The 20,491-nt window shown below is 36.7% G+C and overlaps 1 protein-coding gene across 1 annotated transcript in view; it reads left to right on the top strand.

Annotated features, from left to right (window-relative positions):
• GPC5 (glypican 5) overlaps window positions 1–20,491 on the top strand; it is a 1,053,876-nt gene that overhangs the window by 246,828 nt on the left and 786,557 nt on the right. Inside the window, exon 5 of the mRNA XM_090258267.1 lies at window positions 8,455–8,580. Coding sequence (XP_090114393.1) covers window positions 8,455–8,580 — 126 coding nt within the window. The remainder of the gene's footprint in view (window positions 1–8,454; window positions 8,581–20,491) is intronic.

Raw genomic sequence — 20,491 nt, 5'->3', positions numbered from 1 at the left:
ACGGTTTTAACTATTGATATGAACTAGAAGCTGAAAATTTGATTGGTTTTAGGTGTGGTTATGTGCCCATGTATGGCATCCAATGGATACCCACTTTTTGTTTGGATGGTAACAATTACTGAAAATTCTAGAAAAATTTCATGTGGCTATTGCTAGCTGTAATTAGAACTCTCATAGCTAGCTTGCTTCAATGAGGATAGGCTTATTTGAGAGAACATAGCATTTATTCTAAACTCCTCAAGTTGCATTCATAGTCAATAATGCTATGGTCCTCAAGTTAATTGGCAACATCTATGATATTGAGGCTATCAACTTTACCTTGATGTGACTAGGTATAAATCTCCCCAAATTTCTCACTACAGAAAAAAGTATATATAAATATTTTTTTCCTTAGTCATATGAAGAATGACCATTAAATTGGATAGTTTTCACTTATTTTCAAAGTTCTATTTCTCAGTAGTAATTTTTTCAGATGAGCTAGAACTTTTCAGTGGTGATTATAATCATGACTATAGGGCTTTGCCATTTATATGTTTCAAAATATCCCCCCACCAAGTACACCAAACTGTGAATAAAATTCTCCCCGCCAGATAACCCTGAGAGTATGTTTTCTTTCTTTTCTGTTTCTTCCTCTTTACAAAAAGTGATTCTTTTATTCTTTTTCTTTGAAAAAAGTCAGTGAGCGTCTGCAGAGTTGAAAAGGACCTCACAGTCAGCTATTTTGTTTTCACTCCATTTCTTAAATAGCTGAGGAAATTTGGAGTTATATTGAAACAGATAATTTTTATAAGAGGGCATAAAGCTACATCAGAATTGGGGAGCAAGCAGAACCATGATACATTCATGGTTTTACCCAGGTGCATATTGAATAGGAATGACAGTTGTCCTTAAAATAGAAGAAATGTGTTTCCAGAGTAGATTATATCATTGGATAAAGGGCCTGCTTCTTTCCCCTCCCTGTTCCCTGCAAGTCACAAAGTTAAATCAGCCATTTCCAGGGCACAATGATCTCTAGAATCACACGTGAAATCTTTTGCTTGAAACTGCAACTCATGAAATTTGGAAGGTAGTTCCTGGATGATTCTTTCTTTAGGCCCATATTCATAGAATAACAGACTTTCAGATCAATCTTCCTTCTCAGAACTATGATTCAATCTCTTTGATAACTTTTGAGGATCAACAGGTGAAGGTGCTCCCTTTGCTGTGTCGTTAGAAAGAATCCTGTAAGAACTGGAACAGACAACGTGTGGGTCCTGTGAATTGAGTAAACTCAAAGGATTTGAAATCTTCATTGTATTTGGTTTGCCTACATTTTCCAGTGTAAGGAATCCTTATATATACAAAAGTATATGAATAATCATAATGGAAGGATACATTCTTACATCCTTTTGTATTACATGGAAAATATTTTGATGTCATAATTGAGTAATAGTAATCACACATTATTCAACCTTAGTGATATTCTACATCATCCATCAGAAATTGGGAATACAATAATAACTGGGTCACAAGTAATATCCTAAGGGAGTATTTTTTCCAAAATAAGACTTATTAGAATAATAGGAATAAACTTGCCCACTGAAATACTTAATTTTCTTCAAACTCCAGGAACACAGCTATCAGTGCTCAGAGCTGAACAGTAACTGGAAATGAAGTGGGAACAGTTTGTCCCAAGCATATATTGTCCAAAAATGAGATCACTTCATGGATGGAGGCAACCAGGAAGAGCTAATTGAAATCACAAAATGAAAACAAGAAAAAAAGAGAAGGAATGAGGAAGAAGCCCTTTTATTGGCAGTGTATTAAAGGAAATGTGTTTTATTAATGTTGTGCTAGTGCTGAGAAAAGAAAGTATTATCCAAAGTATATTCTTTTGTTCTCTACATCATGGAATTTATCCTTAAGATGTTAACAACCATGGAATAAGTATCAATAACTAGCAAACAAAGAATAACATCCGAGATTTGACCTAAAATGCTGAATTTCAAATTATAGGTGCTCAAGAGGTTTTAGTTTGTGTGTGTGAATGACCTACATTAGAATCATTAGATTTGCAGATATTCCGTTTGGCTAAACGTCCTTGTTGGTCTTGAACAAATCATGTCCTCGATTTTTTTTTTTTTCTATTGAAAAACCAGTACTATGCTTCCTGGAATTAGTAAAACTGAACAAATAATGGCATATTTTTATTAAAACAAATAAACAACTATGAGGTAGGAGAAATTATAACACTTCCCCTTTTGAATGGGTGCTCAATTTCCTTAACAGTATCTTATTTCTTTAAATATTGGACACTTGGTTCAGGGTTCATTTTTATACATGAGTTAAGGGCTTTGTTTAAAGACCTTTTTGATGGAGAACAGAGTCCATGCGTTTTAAGGTCCATTTTACAACACAGGCAAATAAGAGGCTCGCTGGTTCTGAAAACCCAGTTTTGACATCATGTTTAAGTCACTCCTTTTAGAGGAGAATTCTTTCAGAAAGGGCCCTTTTCATGGGGACATTCAACAGTAATGTGTTGGGTTTAGAGCGTTATTGAAAAGTGAAGAAGGGAGGTGTCTACACTAATTGTACAGAGAGCTCTGAAGGTCCAGCTCAGGGATGGGATAAAACCCCTGCCCAGAGTGCAGAGGGAGGCTCCCTAAGGACACCCCCCTAGTTCTAGCGCTCCTTTCCATTTCTCCTCCCCATCACCCTCCCCGGTGCTCCCCAACCCACCTCCCATCCCAACTCCTTCCACTTTGGCGAGAAAGCCCAGGGAATCTTCTAACGAGGGGAACTCATGCCCCCTGAACAAGAAGACTTCCTATGAGGAGGACCAACCAGGGGATTATTTAGTCAGAGAAAAATCCTCCACTTGGAGGATGGTGCACATCCTCAGGTCATGGCGTCCTAACGAGCAGTGAGTTCCGGTGGGGCCCAGAGGTCAGACTTTCTGGGGTCCTCCTGTAGAAAGAACAGTATTTTTCTTTTTAATCACATATGAATGCAATATACTGGAGACACATTTACATTTGTGATATAGGTGCCTGGTGTCATGTATTGTATGGCTCCTTGGTGTCCTCTTTACCCTCTCCTCCCATTCTCCATACATCACAAAGTTTTTGTATAGGAAGTGGCCAAGCACCCAGACTTTATTTCTCCCTATAGCCAATCTAACTCTATAAACATAAGTATTTTTAAATATGTACGAATGAGAACTGTTATTGCTACAGAGGAGAAATCTAAATATTTTTTGTTTTCTAAAAATATATAGAAATATGTTGTCAAATAAAATGATTTAGTTGAGAATAAAGGGAAATGATTATATACAGATTTAGGAATAGCAGGAGAAGACAGATCTTATCTAGAAACATGTAATTATACATTTCCTCTGCTAAGCAAGAGACTGACATTTTAAAAGTCTCCTGTTTGACAACTGTGGTCAGACGTCTCTGCAGGGGTGAGCCTGCTCATTAATGCCACATTAACCTTAACTTTGCCTCAGGCCATTAACTAGCAAACTGCACATTTGACCTTTGTTCTACAGATATTTTCAAACAATGTATGAGGCACCACTTTTAATTTGAGTTCTGTGTTATGTGTGGACTGACTTCAGGGGTAAAATAAATCAATACATGTCATTAAATAAAGCAATGTGAGGTCTGCAACAATCCCCAGAGAAATGTGCCTTTTAAAAATAAGGTTCTTCTCCAACACTTTTCCAGGTAATTAGCTTGGGTCAGAATTAGAAAGTTTCTTTTGTATTGCGTGGGGAAAAAAGGGAGGGAAGAGCAAATGTTTTAATATTGAAACAAATTCCCTTTGGATGAAGATGTAAGGTTGAGTGGTATGCCTTTGGAACATAGCTCGGTTTCCAGCAACATCTAATGAAATGAAATGCAAAGTCAAAGGTAGATCAGAGCCATATGCTTAAGTGAAAACAGTCCCTAAATATCAGCAAAGTTTGAAATGCATGGTGGCCGCTCTTCAGACCATACATATGAGAAGTGTCAGCCTTATAAATTCAAGTGTAAGTTAGCTTAGTGAAATGTTTTAATAGATTATGCTAGTGCTGCTATATCCAGGTTAGGGAACATTATACAGCTATATACAAAATCAGTAAGACTGAAATTTATTAACATAAAATGGGTTCATGATGTATTGTCAAGTGAGAAAAGCCAATATCATGTATATATGTATAACTTGGTTCTAGTTTTGCAAAACCAAACCATCTCTATGTCTTTCCTTGTATCTGTCTGTCTGTTTTTGGTTGTTTATTGGGGTACGCAGAGAGAAAGCTTAAGAAAACACACCAGTCTCAACACTGGTTACCTCAGGAGGGGGGAGGCAAGCACTAAAGAGGGACAAGCATTAACTTGTTTTTCATGTGTCTTTTAATTATTTTACTAGAAAAGATATAGTATCTTTATGATTAAAAATGAGTAAGGTTAATGATAATGGGACAGCCGATCAGAATTGATCAATTTCATAGTAGTAATTGTGCATTCCTATGTCAATCGAACAAAGGACAATTTCAGGGTGAGCGGCATTTTGTTTCTTTCTTTCCTGTTTTTTTTTTTTTTTTTTTTTTTTTTTTTCTTTGCCACGTGAAGGATCAGGAGACCTTCTGCCACTGCCGGCCTCAAGGGCTTGGGAAGCAATGAAGCAATAACTATGCCGGTCCATGTTTCTCCTGTGCCTTCAGTAAACTCAGGGCAAACGAGGCTGTAAGCTATGAATGAGCAATTGTGCTACACAGCCCGTTCCTCTTCACGGGGCACCGTGGACAGAGGTGTTCGTTAGCCAGTGATCAGAATTCACCCTGCCCCCTGCTCTCCTCTCCAGATACTCCAGACTGGTGGAGATATTCAGAGAAATCTTTTCTACACATACTGCTTTCAAAGTGCAGATTTTGACAGGAAGAAATCACCTATCTGCTTTTTCATCTACTAATAAATGCGTTCTGTTGAAACTGTGATAAATTCCATACAAATTTAAAAACAAGTGAAAATATTCTTCTATGGGAAGATTCATTCAAGTTTGGTTTCTGAGACATCCAGTATCAGTCTGATATTGCTAATTTTTGGCATTTTAAGTTAATTAATTAATTAATTAATTTTTTAAAGTTACTAAGTTAGACTAAAAGCCTAACTAAATTAGTTGCTTTTCTCAGGTCCTTTCACTCTTCTGATTTTTATTTTCCTTAATTATAAAATAACAGCATTGGATTAAATCACTGGTTCTCAACTCTGGCTGCACATTAAGATCCTATAGGTAGGAAAACCCAGAAAAATGCAAATATCTTGTCCCTACCCCAGATCAATAAATTTGAATGTCTGAGGGAAAGCCTGGATGTGAAGTTTACCTCTTTCCTTGGTGATGATAAAATGCAGGTAGGATAGAGAGCTACTCATTTTTTTTACAATATAGTATATCTGTGATATATTAACTAAGATATCTATCTTTGATATATTAATTATGATAGCTGTCTTACACAGCAGTGTGGCTAAATATTAATATGTCACTACTTATTAATTTCAGCATCACATATATAATGTCTTGAGGCTGTTTAGTAGAATCTGTCAGTTTGTAATCCTGCCCTTTACATTTCTTCCTTTTATTGTAATGCACCAGAAAGATTTCCCTGATATTTCTCCATGATCTAGGAATAGATCTCCTAATTTAAAGTTTCCTAGGTCAAGTGTGTTCTTTAAGGACTTCGAATTATCATTATCACTTTAAAATATGTATTTCTTCTAGAAATTTCTAATTCTGGAAGCTGTCAAAAAATAACACTACATCTGAGCCCAATTCAACCAGAATTTGTTGAGTGTTTGTTGGTAACAAACTGTGATCCAAACCCTGGGAATATAAAGAAGACGCGGCTTTTGCCTTTAAAGAACACACACTATACTCACGAGACAGACACACAAACAGATGGAATTGTAACACCAGACATCCAGGGCTGTAGAACAGGGTAAGTGCTGTGTGAGAAATGGGATGAACCAGCAAAAGCTACAGGGGCTGGTCAGGCAGGCGGTTAAGGAGGAAATGAGGCTTCAGCTGGATCATGACCAATGGGTAGAAGGCTGGCAGAGCCAAGAAGGAGAAGGCATTGCTGGATAGAGGAAACTGCATATGCTAAACGTGGAATCTTATCCAGTTAATATTGAGATATCTCACCTAACAGAACTATGTGGCTCTGGCTGGGTGTGTGAGTGGAGAGGAGGGGAATTGTCATAGGATGCTAGGCACAAAGAATACAGAGATTATGTGCCATGGTAAGACATTTGACTTGAATCATTAGGATTTTGAAACAGAACAGTGACGTGTCAGTATTGGGCATGCAGTGAGGGGTAGAAGAATGGGCAAAACTGGAGGTGGGGATATCATTTGTTAGGCTGTGGCAAACCCCACTCAGAAATTCTGGATCTGTATATAGCCCTGACATATTGGCTTTGAATAAATATTCTGACAAGAAATGTTTTCCTGTTTGTTAAAAAATATTTTAGCTCTGGCTGGTGTGGCTCAGTGGATTGAATGCCAGCCTGTGAACTTAAAGGTCACTGGTTCGATTCCTGCTCAGGGTACATGCCTGGGTTGTGGGCCAGGACCCTGCGTGGGGGCATGTGAGAGGCACCCAATGTGTCCCACACATTGATGTTTCTCTCCCTCTCTTTCCCTACCTTCCTCTCTCTCTAAAAGTAAATAAATAAAATCTTTTAAAAGTATTTTAAAACCATAGCTCTTAGTAAATATATTTGATTTCTGTATTCTTGAGATGTTTTAAGACCAAAATGAGCCACTGGCAAATGAAGCATAGCCCCTCAAGGATAACTCGCTGGAATGTCTAACATCTCCCTGAATTTGCTATGCTCTTAATTTTAACTGGAAATATTCTCATGACTGTTGAAAACTAATGACATAGTCACCTTCCCAGCAACCTAAATTCTGAATCACCCAAAGAATATATTTTATTCATTGAGACCTTTCATGTATAACTGGAAAAGCAAGCATGGTGTGTAGCAGACCAGGTACTGAGCTGGGAACTGAAGTGTGGATTCTTGTAATAGGAATAGCATTAATTGATTCTGTGGTGGTAGATAAATCTTGACCTCTCGATGGCTACTAGAGTTTTAACTTCTTTATTTCCTGCAATTATTATTATTTTGTGTCCGGTGTAGATACCCTGGGCCTTCATGCAACTGCATTTTGCAATATGACTCAATTCCCGTGACTGAAAACCTGATGAACACAGAATATAGAGTTCCAGAGTAGAACCTCCGTGAAATGTCTACCTTCACAAACAAAACCTTATCTCAACATTCACATAGACTTTCTTCTGTTAGTCTCAGGGAATTTGCTCCTTTTTCTACCCCACCCTTCTGTTCAGAAATGATCTCCTCTGCATCAAGCTAGTAGCTTTTCATTTTCTTTTTATAAAGCATTTGTTTATGTAAGAAAAATTTAAAAACTGACTGAAGTCTTTCAAATTTGGTCTTTGGAAATGCTAAAACCAAGTTATGGGACCCTGAAAGCCTTGGTTTTAAAACTCAAAATTCTTGGCTTTTTAAGTTAAAAACCCAAACAAACTGCTTTTGTGCTCTATTATTTCTTTCTGTAGTTGAGTAGGGAGGGGAATAGAATGAGAGGAGAAGAAAACTTAATTAATATAGTAAGTAGTTTTCTTCCATTAACTTCTATTTTCAAGCTTCTGAAATATGCTGTATATCTGGGTTTTTCACATTCAGTAAAAACATTATTTATATTATTTTTTAAAATATTTTATTTATTTATTTTTAGAAAGAGGGGAAAAGAAAGAGAGAGAGAGAGAGAAAGAGTCAATGTGCAAAAGAAACATCAATTGGCTGCCTCTTGCAGTTTCCCAGCCAGGGATTTGGCCCACAACCTAGACATGGGTCCTGATGAGAAATTGAACTGGTGACCTTTCAGTCTGCAGACTGGCACTCAATCCACTGAGCCAGACCAGCCAGGGCTACGTTGTTCTTAGACACCTAAGAAGAGACCCATATAGACAAATCATAAGTCTACTAAACTTGTAATCAGTAAGCAAAACAATTGGCATGTTATAAGACTGACTTTTCTGTATGGGAAAGGAAATAATTAGTTATCACTGTGGTTTTGATGCCAGCAACCAGGGAGAGATTTTAGGAAAGCTAAATGAAGTGTATGTGTGTGCGTGTGTGTGTGTTATTCACAATTTCTGTTGTATAAGATTCATATCCAGTAAAAACTATTATTCAAAATGAAGAGTTTGAATACTAATGTTCTTTTTTTTAATATAATGCTTTTTATCTTGATTGTTAGAAAAGTATTGAAAGTACATGGAAATCAGTAGAGAAAACAAAAAAGTTGCATTGTAGACATTTTTACTTAACAAATTATGCCATTTACATTGGCATGTGTTAGGGATTTTGGGATTTAATTGTGTTCTTTGTTTTTTCCATTCAGAGAATTTATCAACAGCCTTCGCCTGCACAGGACATTTTATGGGGGCCTGGCTGATCAGCTCTGCATTAATGACTTAGCCGCTGCTGATGGGCTGCCATGCTGGAATGGAGAAGACATAGTACAAAGGTATTTTATGTGTGGTGTCTGTGATAACATAATGGCTACTTTCATCCTCGCTTCCTTTTTCCAGATCATGAGTGGATTATAGTTTGACTTGGTTGCATAGGTTAGAGTACACATTAAGTCTTTCTCTTCAGTGTGTTAAAAGTAAATGTGATCCTCTGACATTTTAGAACTATAATAGCATTCTGTGGTTTTTCGAAAGTTCTCTCATATTCTACCTATCTATGACTTTTTCAGTCACGTATCACATGGCTTCTGTCTAATCTGTGTTGTTTATCAAGTATCTTATATATATATATATACATATATATATTTTAATAATTTATTTATTTGTTTGTTTGTTTTGGTTATTTATTTTCAGAGAGAGGGGAAAGGAGAGAGGGAGAGAAACATCAGTGTGTGGTTGCCTCTCACTCACGCCCCCAACTGGGGACCTGTCGTTCAACCTAGTCATGTGCCCTGACTGGGAATCGAACCAGTGACATTTGTCTCGCAGGCTGGTGCTCAATCCACTGAGCCACAGCAGCCAGGGCTATATATATTTTTAAGTTGAGCTTTTTAAGTATTAGCATGAGGAAATTCAGTGAGAAATGAGTACCTATGCAAAGATTCATTTATATATGTATTTGTGAATCATCATTAGTAATATGTTTATCTTACAAGTGTCCCTTTGAGTGTGTGTCTGTGTATATGTGTAAGAGTGGGGCACTTTCATGTATGTCTGTTTGAAGCATTGTTTATTTGTATGTTGTTGATAGCTCCTCAGACTCGGGAGTGAAATTTAACTTTCACCTTTTTTTTCTCACTGTCTAGAATTTCTTGGTTTATTTTTCTTTGCTTCCTATTGCTGATTTTATTTTCAAGTAATCCCCTGAGCTTGAGACTGCCTAAATGTCTCCCTCTGTAATATATAACCATAGTCAATACAATGCCTGGGAATTAGTCAATTCTTGATATAAATTTAAAGCAAGGGTTTTTTTTTTCAATGAAAGTTAATGCTAAAACTAAAATCTAGTATCAGTCATATCTGGTTGATTGAATATGGTATATTCAACATGGAATATTAAGTGACAGTCAAAAATTAGGCATATTTATATTTGCTAATGTGGAATAATTTAAAATAATTATTGAGTAAAAATAGTTAAAATAGAATATTACATATTTTACTAGCAGATTTAAATAAAGGAAAAACTGGTTCTTTATAGAATATTTCTGGACAGTTACATAAAAACTGCAAATATATTAAAAATATACTGGGAAGCTTTTATTTTTCTGTTTGCTTTGTAGTTAATTATATTTAATGAAAAGTGTTATAGTGATATTAGTATTATGAAGCATTATTGTTTCCTTTTTGAAAATAAGTGTTATTTTTTACATTTAATTTCTAACCAATTCTTATTTTCATAGTCATTTTTTGATATAGTGTTGTCAAAGCATTAATAGATATGGTTCAATACAAAACTATTGAATTTACCTAAGAAGGTTTCAGTATAAAGTGAAGTCCTAGTTCATGTTACAGTTTTGAATTACTAACTTCAGTATCCTTGAGGAAAAAAACAAAGCCTAAGAGTGATGGTGGGGAAGCACTAAGAACCTCATATACGATATTCATTTCAGAGAACTGCAGCTACTTAAGATAAATATTGCCATCAAATTTTGAAGAAATGACTATCCAATGGTTATATGCCACATTTGGGGATGATAGAGGTCCTCCTCTTTCTATGAGTTTTTAATACTCATCAAATTCATTCCAGAGGAATTATGCCAAACACAGCAATAAGATAAATTGGTGGCCAATATTGAGTCTATTATCATTATAAGAGGGAAGTGATTATTTTGGCAAGACTTCTTCTCCTGAAGACATTTTTAAGGAGATGATTGATAAGATTATTTATGTGCACAGACATGCTGCCTTGAATAATAGAAGAATCATACAGATTGTTTCAATATTGGGACAACCCTATGAAACTGGGTAAAAATCACCTCTGTGCTCATCAAAAGATGTGAAATTCCTTTGTGATTGTAGATTTAAAAAATCTCCTAGATAAGAAATGTTTAATACGTGAGACAAAATCTATTTTAATTCAAATGATTTTTAAGACTGTATACATACCATATACTCTATTATAACACTGAGGTCAACAGTTTATGCAATTTCTGATTTCTGATGAAACTGCATTACTAAAACCCATGTTGTCTCTGTCTCTTAAGGCCCCTCATATGTATCTGTCCCATCGCTTCATCGTGAAAGGACAAAATTGTTCTCTGAAAGGCACGTCAGTGCCTACTCTGTTTTCAGTTCTCTGTGACTGCAAATTGATTGTGTGATGGTTGGCACTCATCTTCCTGAGGATGGAAGTTCAGGAGACAGCTATTAAATTCCAGGGGTTTTTTTGTTTTGTTTTCTTTTGATTAATAGACAGATAATCCAGTAACTCCCCCTCAATCTCTAGGAATTTATGACGTCCATAACAACCCTTCAACTACTGAGTAGCTGTTAAGTATCCTAGTAAAATTAATAATCCACATAATTTCTACTTCATCTCAATTCAGTTACTGTTCCTTAATGCTTCTTTGGTAATGCAGTAGTTCTTTTTGAACTGCTATGATAAGGTATCTTTTTCAACATATTATAATTGCATTTTTAAAAATCAATACAAATATAAAACCTTAGCATTTCCTCAGATTTTATACTTATCTATTAACAGTTTCTTTTCACCCAGACAATGACATTGTTTTGGCTATAACTGTTTTAACCTCATTTTTTTTTTTCTTTTACCATTTTCCATATGGAAAGCCACTTCATCTTTGATCTTTCTTTTTCTTCCTGACCTTACTGCCTTCCATTAGATTTTATGTACCCTTTTTAAAAAAACACCTGGCCCAGTTTCCAAATCTTATGGACTACATTTCGAAAACACAGGCCTCAGACCTATTTGGAGTTTCCTTAAAGCGACAACTAGTTGCTTTTCCTGCATGGCTCGTGCAAAGGCAGCGTGTTCTTCATGACTTAAACTCCACCGTTTTTTGTTTTTTTTCTCTTGCATGTTCTACTTTTCCAGTTAGATGTCTAATGTTGTTTACCTTTCTAATAGTCATCGGTGCAATCACACCTATGGCCTATCCTCTTTGGCTAAGAACTGAAGGGGGCTTTACGGTGTGATAGGACAGGGCCCCACTCCTGCTAGATTGCAGCAATCTGCCACTGACCTTGGGGCTCCCTCTATCAATGGAAGAATTTTCAACTGAATCTTTTTCTCCCTGCTCCTGTATACACAGCTTTGCCAAACTCCCATATTTATAGCACATCCTAGGGGAACAAATCCCCTCATTTGTGTTTTATTGTAACGTCCAAATCCATCACGGCACCTATATACTTTGTGCATTTATATGACATTATCTTCTTTGTTCTTCTGTGCGACACTTTCCTCTATGCTAGAGTTCCTGTATTTAAGAGGTCAAGACTAATTAATATCATTGAACACCTATGGGTGATTTTTTTAAAGATGAGAAGACTCTGAGGAAAAGTGATTTTTGATTTTTATAAGTGTTAGAACCAAGAGATTTGGGGATTTGGGCTGTGCCTTGGAGAAAGGTATTTAGGTGGATACTATTTGGGTCCAAAATGAAACTGAGTGTCTGAAAGATGAGAGGGAAAGACGTGACATGAAGGTGTCTCCCTGTGCCAACCAGGTGCTGATATTTTTCTGACTTGCCCTAAGATCCTGCATGTCTCATTATGTGCACTTCATAGACTTTTTCTGTGAAACTATGGTCTAAAGAACTCTTAAGAAGTTCATGTGTTCTGGGTGAGACACATATTACATATGATCGTCACTATCACCCATGAAACACCTGAGTTGGGGTGGATAAACATGCCAAAGGTCAAAAGTTTCACTCTACGATTCTCAGTGAGGGACAAACAGAAACATTTCTGTCCTTCTTGAGATAGAAATAAGAAGTGTGGTTTTAAATATATTATAAGGTCCTGTTGAATTCATCACACTGTAGAATATGCCTATATATTCTACGTCCAATGGGAAGGTCAGGGAAGGTGGATATATCAGGTTCGTAATGAACATAAAATTTGCAGAATTCTTGACAGGGAGCTGTCTCTTTCTGCCTAGCTCTGGTATACTTGCTTGACAGATATTTTTTAATGTAAATTGTAGTGCCTGAAGTCGTTGTCTCATAGTTTGGTTCTGTAGGAAATAATATAGCAGATGGCAGAAAGAGGATAGAAAGTCTATCAACTTCGCTCCAAGCTCTGATATCCCAAACAAGTTTTAAAGTCTAGGAAAATATTCATCCTTCTCAAGTCAATGTACACATTTTGGTATCTTCTAAAACTGCCCCATTAATTTGGCAATAATTGCATGGTATCTCTCTGCTAAACTTAGAAATGTCTTCTGATTCTTTCTTAATTGATTCACTGGCTTGCTAGTCAGTGTCTCTTGTTAATCATGTGATCATTACATTTGGGGATCTGGACTCAGAAAGCTGAAGGTAAGAACTGCTTCATTAAACCCACTCAGAAGACTGCTTTTACCTTGTCACTAGAATGAAATCATGGCCAGTTTTCAGAAGCTTTTGGTCACTATTATAGTCCCCTGCCCCCCTTATCCAAGGTTTCACTTCCTGAACTTTAAGTTATAGAACGTCAACCATGGTCTGAAAAATCAAGTGGAATATTCTAGATATTTTGAGACAAAGACCTCATTACATAACTTAGAGTATACTGTTAGAATTGTTCTATTTTATTATCAATTACTGTTGTTAATCTCTTACTGTGCCTAATATATAAATTAAAAATTTTCATAGGTGTGTGTATATAGGAAAAACATAGTATGCCTAGATTTTGGTGCTATCCACCATTTCAGGCATCCACTGGGGTCTTGGAAGGTATCCCCATGAATAAGGGGGACTGCTCTATTAGTGTCTGAATAATTCTTTATTCTTAGTCCCATAAACAGGCCCAATTCCGAAATCAAATTCAGCCCCATAAAAAGTCTAAATTCAGTGATGAAATTGCCTAATCCACTTATTCAAAACTTGAACTTCACTTAAAGTGGTTGTTTCTCCCCTTGCCCACTTAGGTGGTGCTTCAGCCCAGGAGGCTTGCAGTGGGGGCTGAACAACCTCAGGGTTATGTGATAGCCTTGTGCTCTCTTGTCCTCTAACCAGTGTTACTGACCCTCCACATCTGGAGCTGGAGGTACAATGGAACAGAAGTGGGAGAGAAGGAGTACCATGAAGGGAAGTTCTCTTCAATGGACAGTTTTGTCTTTCTTTTGCGCTTCCTAACTTGGCAGGTATTAAGAGCCAATGAGGTAGGGTCTTTGGGGGTCAGGACAATGTCCATCCCCCACACCTCTCCATCGGATAGTACACCTCTGAGCACTTTCTGCTCATCTTCTGGTGGGGTCTCCTCTTCTTCTGCATGGTTCGCTCTGGACTACAGAAACTGTTGCTTCTCTCTCCTGCTTTTGGTGGAAGTACAGCCTGCACCCAGTGCAGCTGCCTCTCTTTACTCTGACAATAGCCAGGAACCTCAGTACAAGAATGGGCTGCTTTATTGTTTCTTAGGCATGAATCAACTACCAGCCCTTTCAATCCTTTCACCTCCAAGGATCCCTCCAAGCCTCCCTTACTTATGAGGAATGAATGAGGGAATGGCACAGCAATCCACAAGTTTTTTCAAAGAAATTCCTTCCTTCGGCCTCTTTGACCTCAATCCTTTTCTGCAATTAAGATGGAAGTCAAGAGATAGAGACTCACAACCGGTTTTTAGCTATCTGCTTTCCATGTCTAGCACCTCAATTTGGAATGCCATCTATTGCCTTGTTCTCACCTGAAAGGGACACAGGAAGAGTTCTGTTTTAGCATCTTTTACATTTATTTGGAAGTGAAGCAGGAGACCAGAAACTAGATTCAATGTTCAAGATACTACAGGAGAACTTGAATGAGATACCAGAGTAAGACAGTATCTCTGCCTTTGAGCGTAGAATCTAAAAATGGGTAGAAAAACATGTTCATAACCCATACATAGCAAAACATGTTTTTTTTTTTCTGTGCACTCAATGAAATAAGAGAAACACAAAATAAATTATAGGCATTCAAATAAGGCAGAAATCTCATTTGATTTAGGGTATTTGAAAAGTGATAAAGAGGCAATGTGTGATACGGGTCTTGATTTATTCATTTAAAATAACTTCTCTGAAATATTTATGGATGACATGATATGATGTCTGGCATTTGATTTAAAATCATTCAGCAGATGGGAGAAGAAGGTCATACTATATATAAAACAAGGTTTTGTGTGTGGATAATTATGGAAGCAGTATTATCAGCACAGGGTTTTTAATTCTCTAGAAGCTCTATTATAGGAACGTGGGTGTATCCATAATATTCTGTATTTTTATATACTTGAAAATTTATAATGAAACATAAATACAAAAATATAATAAAGCATAAGAAAACTAGCATTGCCAGGCATCTGTTCTGTCATGTACACTGTTCTAGACATGGGGGTACAGTGGTGGGCAAAACAGACATGAGCCGTGTTTTATGTAGACTAGGATGTAGAGGGGATGAACACTGATCAAATAATTACAAGTAGGATTGTTGGCCAACTCTTGAAGTTTGAATGGAACTTTAACCAGCAGACTTGGAAGTAAGAAACAGAGCAAAACTCAATATATTCTTGAATAACATACTCCAAGTTTGGTGTCCTATTAACTGCATTATTTTTAGTTATGTGTGATCTTTCAGGTGATCTCTTCTCCTTCTCCACCCTCACTTTCACTTGAGTTTTATGGTGGTGTCCTGAATGCACAGGATTAAGTCTTTCCTCTCTTATTATGGTCTAGCTGTTCATTCAGAGAGACAGTAAAATCGGTGCAGCAGTTAGAAAACAGGCCCAGGAGCCAGGCAGAGCGGGGTCTCAGTAGAGATGAGGCACTTACTGGTGATGTGAATTCAGGCACACTCACTCACCTCTGATTCTATCAGTCCCCTATCTTTAAAATATGGCTGAAAATACACCTGCCTCATATTTGAGAACTAAATAAGTTATTTACACAAACAACTTAGAATACTGTCGATCACAGAGTCAGTATTCAACCACTGTTAAGTCTTGTCATTAAACGATGTATGCTCACTTCCTGCAGTAAGAATGGACCTGGTTGCACAGAGCTTCTCTCTTCGTTGGATGGGTTCTGTCACGGATCACAAGACTTCCATTTGAAAAACAAAGACACATGTGAAGACAAGTTTATGAGTTAGTAAAAATGAACATTAGGGATTTTGTTTTGGGAGCAGGAGAGAGTCTTTTACTAGTATTTTAAATGATTATTTCACTGAGGCTAGAATTAGAGAAATTTTATCTTAATAGGCAGTTTATCAACCACTCCAGTTGTGGAGAATCATGTTCTGTTTGTACTCACGCAACACATCAGTTTTCTCAAGGGAGAACTAAAAGTTCAGATACAAAGATAAAGCACTATAGAGTGAGAAGAAAACCATCTTCCCCCCAAGCAGTAGTTTGGGAATAGTCAATCACTGGCTGTAGCATCTCAGAGATGATCACGGGCAATAAATCTCTGAAGCCATGCTAAATTTCAGTACATCATACGACAAATTGTTTTCGGTGACATGACAATTTTAAGGCTGCTGCACTTACAGACATTTCTCTCCACACATTCAATTCCCAAAGGAAATACATGCTATAAACTGAATCCCGGAACAAAATTGGGGTGCATGTCAGCTGTCACCATGTGGCTAACTACTCAGTTTCTTGCCAGACTGACACAGTGCACATCAGCCATTTTTAACCTGCTCCTTGGTTCCACTGGATATGTGTGTAGAGAAAGATTAAAAAAAAAAAAAAAGAAAGAAAAGAAAAAGATAGCAAGATGAAAGTTCACTGAAGTGGAAACCTAAAGGACTTTTTCCCATCTGTTTGCACAGAAGTTATCTCTTTGGGGGGTACAGATTTTATCACAGTTCCTCAGACTTGTGACTTGAAGACTGAGTTGACCATAAAAGAACAGTCCTCAAGGCTTCTGGAATACCTGCTGTTACTTCAGCTTGAGCAATTCCTGTTTGATCCTTTATTTTCATATTGAGCTTACACGTGAATAACTATTACCCTTTCAGTAAAATAGGTGTGTTAGCTAAACTATAAAGGCAGCATGTATTTTTTTCTTAGTCTAGTCCCTGTATTTCCATATCATAGCGTATGAATACATCAGTGAATGATTTATTATATTTTAAAATAAAATGCCAAAAGGAGATGAAAGAAAACAGTCACTTATTCATAATAGTTTCTTCATATAGATTCAGTACAGTCTCATTTATTTTATAAGAATAGCTCATCAGTTATCAGCATATTTTATTACCCAGCCATCAAAATTCTTATGTTCTGATGAATTCTTCAAAACAAATAAATAAAATTTGTTAGATAACCAATTTGAAATTGGTTTCCAAAATGTGATTTGAAATTACTTGCACTGCATTAGGAAATGTAATATTTGAAGTTTTTGACCTTTACATTTTGACTTGTATGACTAATATAACTATATATTTCATTGTTCTGCAGATTTTATTTTTTTCATGACTATACTGAAATAAGGAAATGTTTACAACTTTTTGTTTTGTTTTCCTGGGGAGATAGTTGAATGCAAAAAAAAAAAAGAAATTTGAGCACTTGTTCGTATAATCCACTTTCAAAGTTCTATCTTTAATTGGTTTTATATGTAATGACAGTCGCAAATTGTACAAGTTATAAATCTCTGAGGTATTAAATAATAAACCAAGCATCTTAGAATCATGTAAGAAATAAATCTCAAGCTTGGAAAGTACCCTGAATGACAGTTGATTCTATAAAGTACAAAACTCTAAACAATGTTTGGGAGAAGAAAAAAATGGAAATAACACAGTTTTGTTCCCTATACACTATATGCTTAATTTTTTATAACACGTTTATATCATTATAATTAAAATGTTATTTTTAAGAAGCGCCTTATAATTCTTGAGTTTCCTTTATCAGCATCAGTTAACCTGTTGCAGAATTGGTACAAAGTGGTACTTTTCTTTGTCCTATGTCATGCACTTCTCACAGCAAGAAAGGCGTCCTTTCTACTAACCTGAGGACTCAGGCATTAATATGATATGTGTAATGATGTAAAGATTTTAACATAATTGTTACATAAATTGTTTGAGGAGATAATTATGGATATATATGAAATATTACTGTTCCCTTTCCGGATTACTCTAGGCAGAACCTAAGCATTTTTAGGTATATTGGGTCAGTAAATCAACAGCATTTTAGAATAATACATTAAATTATTTTGTAGCAAACAAAATTAATACTTTCCTTTAATGGCTATGGGATATTTACATCTAAGGAATACTGCAAAGTAGTAAAAAAATGGATGATGCTGTTGGTTTGGAATTGAGTCATTGTCATCTAATTTGAAGTCATGCTTCTCCAATTTGGATGTGTGTTTTTCAGAGGTTAGCAGTGTAGTGACGCTCTGTGTGGTACTGGAGGAAGAACCACAGCGTAAGCAGGACGCCTGTTGTTAAAGGCTTGCCGTGAGAATGGCATAAAATACTGTGTGGGGGAGAGGGGCAGAGTGTAAGGAATTGTCTCGGGCTCATGTGATTGTGGGTAACTGGCAAGTCTGAAATCTGCAGGGCAGACTGGCAGGCTGGAAATGGCAGCAGAAATCAATGTTGCAGTCTTGAGCAATATGAAGGCAGAATTCCTTCCTCTTCCAGGGACCTCAGTCTTTTCTCTTAAGGCCTTAAAATGATCGGAGGAGACCTACCCACATCATGGAGACAGACCATGTTTTGCCAGGTCTACTGTTCTAAATGTCGATTACATCTGAAAAATACCTTTACGGCGACATCTAATCCAGTGTTTGATGAAACTACTGGGTACCATCGCCTGAGCCAAGTTGACACATGAAATTAACCATCACAAGTAGTGGTCTGGCAACTTTGTGCTCTGGAGCTGATGATCTAGAGATGGGGTGCTGAGCAGGCTGTTATCGATTAAGTCTCCAGGGACAACCTTTCTGGAGAAAACACATTTAAGCTGAAAATGTGAAAAGATTTTTCCCAAGTAGAGAGAATAGCATGCCTCAGGTGTTTGAGGAACAGAAAGAAAATCAGTATGCATGGAACAGGGTGATGTAGAAGGATTGTCTGGGTGAGGTTGTACATGGGGCAAGTGTCAGATTATGTAGGTCAGGGGAGACATTTGGATTTTATTCTGTGTTCTTTGTGAGGTCATTGGAGGAATCCAGCAAAAAGTGACCGAATTTGGGTGCTTCATGGAGAGTAATTTTGAATATAAAGTTTGGAGAAAACAAACAGAATCTTACTGTTTTATAGCGGCCAATATGTCTGTGGTATGTGTGTATGAGAGAATAAAAAAAGTGGAGAGAAATAGCATATGCACTTCTAAAGAATGAGAAGTTATCCGCGGTGATGAAAATCGGTCACGTTATTGTTATCTGGGGAATTCGAGTGTTGTTTGCAGAGCAGTACGTACCATAGGAAACTAAGCACATAATTGTACTGAGGATAAAACGTACACGACACTATATCACAGAAGGACTTTGCTCCCTCAAATGAAGAACTTCCTTAAATAAATGAGAAAAAAACTAAAAATCCATAAGAAAAGTGGGCAAGTGCCTGACTAATAGATCATAAAAATTATAAAGGGCTTTAAGTATATGAAAAAAATATTCACCCTCAACCATGCAAATGAAAGACTTTCCAACACAAATTAAATCAATCAAATGCAAATTAAATTAAAAACATTTTGTTTTATTATACTGATAATGACCATTAAATTTGATAATTTCCAGCATTGACTAAAGTGTGGAGAAAAATATATTTCAATACCTCAATATGGGGGCAATCATTTCTATGTAATTGAAGGAAAATTAGATAATATATATTGATATTTCAAATGTACGTGAGCTTTGAATCAGCTATTTCACATGTAGGAATTAATTCTCAGATATACGAACATGTAAACAAAGGAGTATTCATAACACATAGTTTATTATAGCATAAGGTAGGTACAGCTAGAATACCCATTAATAGGAAAATAATAATCATTATTATAGGTTCAAAAAATGGAATGTAATTTAATTTTTAAAAAGGAAGATGTAGCCATACAGCTAGTGGTATGGAATCAGCTACAGAAGATAAGAGGACTGGAGGATCTATGTAGGAAGAAAAAATGATTTTTATAATCGGTGTGCTTTCATCATTTACCTTGCGATTTCAGTTCTTTAAAAAAAAAATCAGTGAACAAGGAAGGAAAATTATTCATATAAATGTTTTAAAAAATGGTCATGTATCTTTCTGAAATACAGAAAGATGTCTGTCTTAGGAACAATGTCTTAAAAAGCACATGTACTCCCAATAAAATACAAGCAAAATATCAAAATAAAAACAACTACGTTTCTTAAATCGTTTTTCAAGGGAAAGGAGACTCAAGAAATGAATTTCATAGAATAAACAGCTTTATGTCCACACTGCATGTCGAGCCAGTGGTGTGGGGCACAGACCGTGGTGGCAGACTGATAACATCCACCTGACGACCCCTGCCTCCCAGCTGAGTGAGCAGAACTCAGCCCTCACCTGGTTCCCACATCTCACAGCTGAGACGCAGAGGTCTGCTATGAACCGGATGCTCGTGTGTGCCTCCAGTTCCAGTGTTGAACCTGACCTCCAATGGGAGGGCATGAGGGAGGCGAGGGTTTGGGAGGGAGGGAGCTCAGAAATGGAATCTGTGCCCAACATAGGAAGACAAATTCATGGTTACACAACAGTCACGGGTATGTAAAGCACAGCATAGGAAATATAGGGGGGTCCTGGTATTTCCAAG

The sequence above is a fragment of the Furipterus horrens genome, unplaced genomic scaffold, assembly GCF_987537825.1.
Source record: "Furipterus horrens unplaced genomic scaffold, mFurHor1.1.pri manual_scaffold_12, whole genome shotgun sequence".
Lineage (NCBI taxonomy): Eukaryota > Metazoa > Chordata > Mammalia > Chiroptera > Furipteridae > Furipterus > Furipterus horrens.
This window is presented reverse-complemented; position numbering and strand designations above follow the sequence as displayed.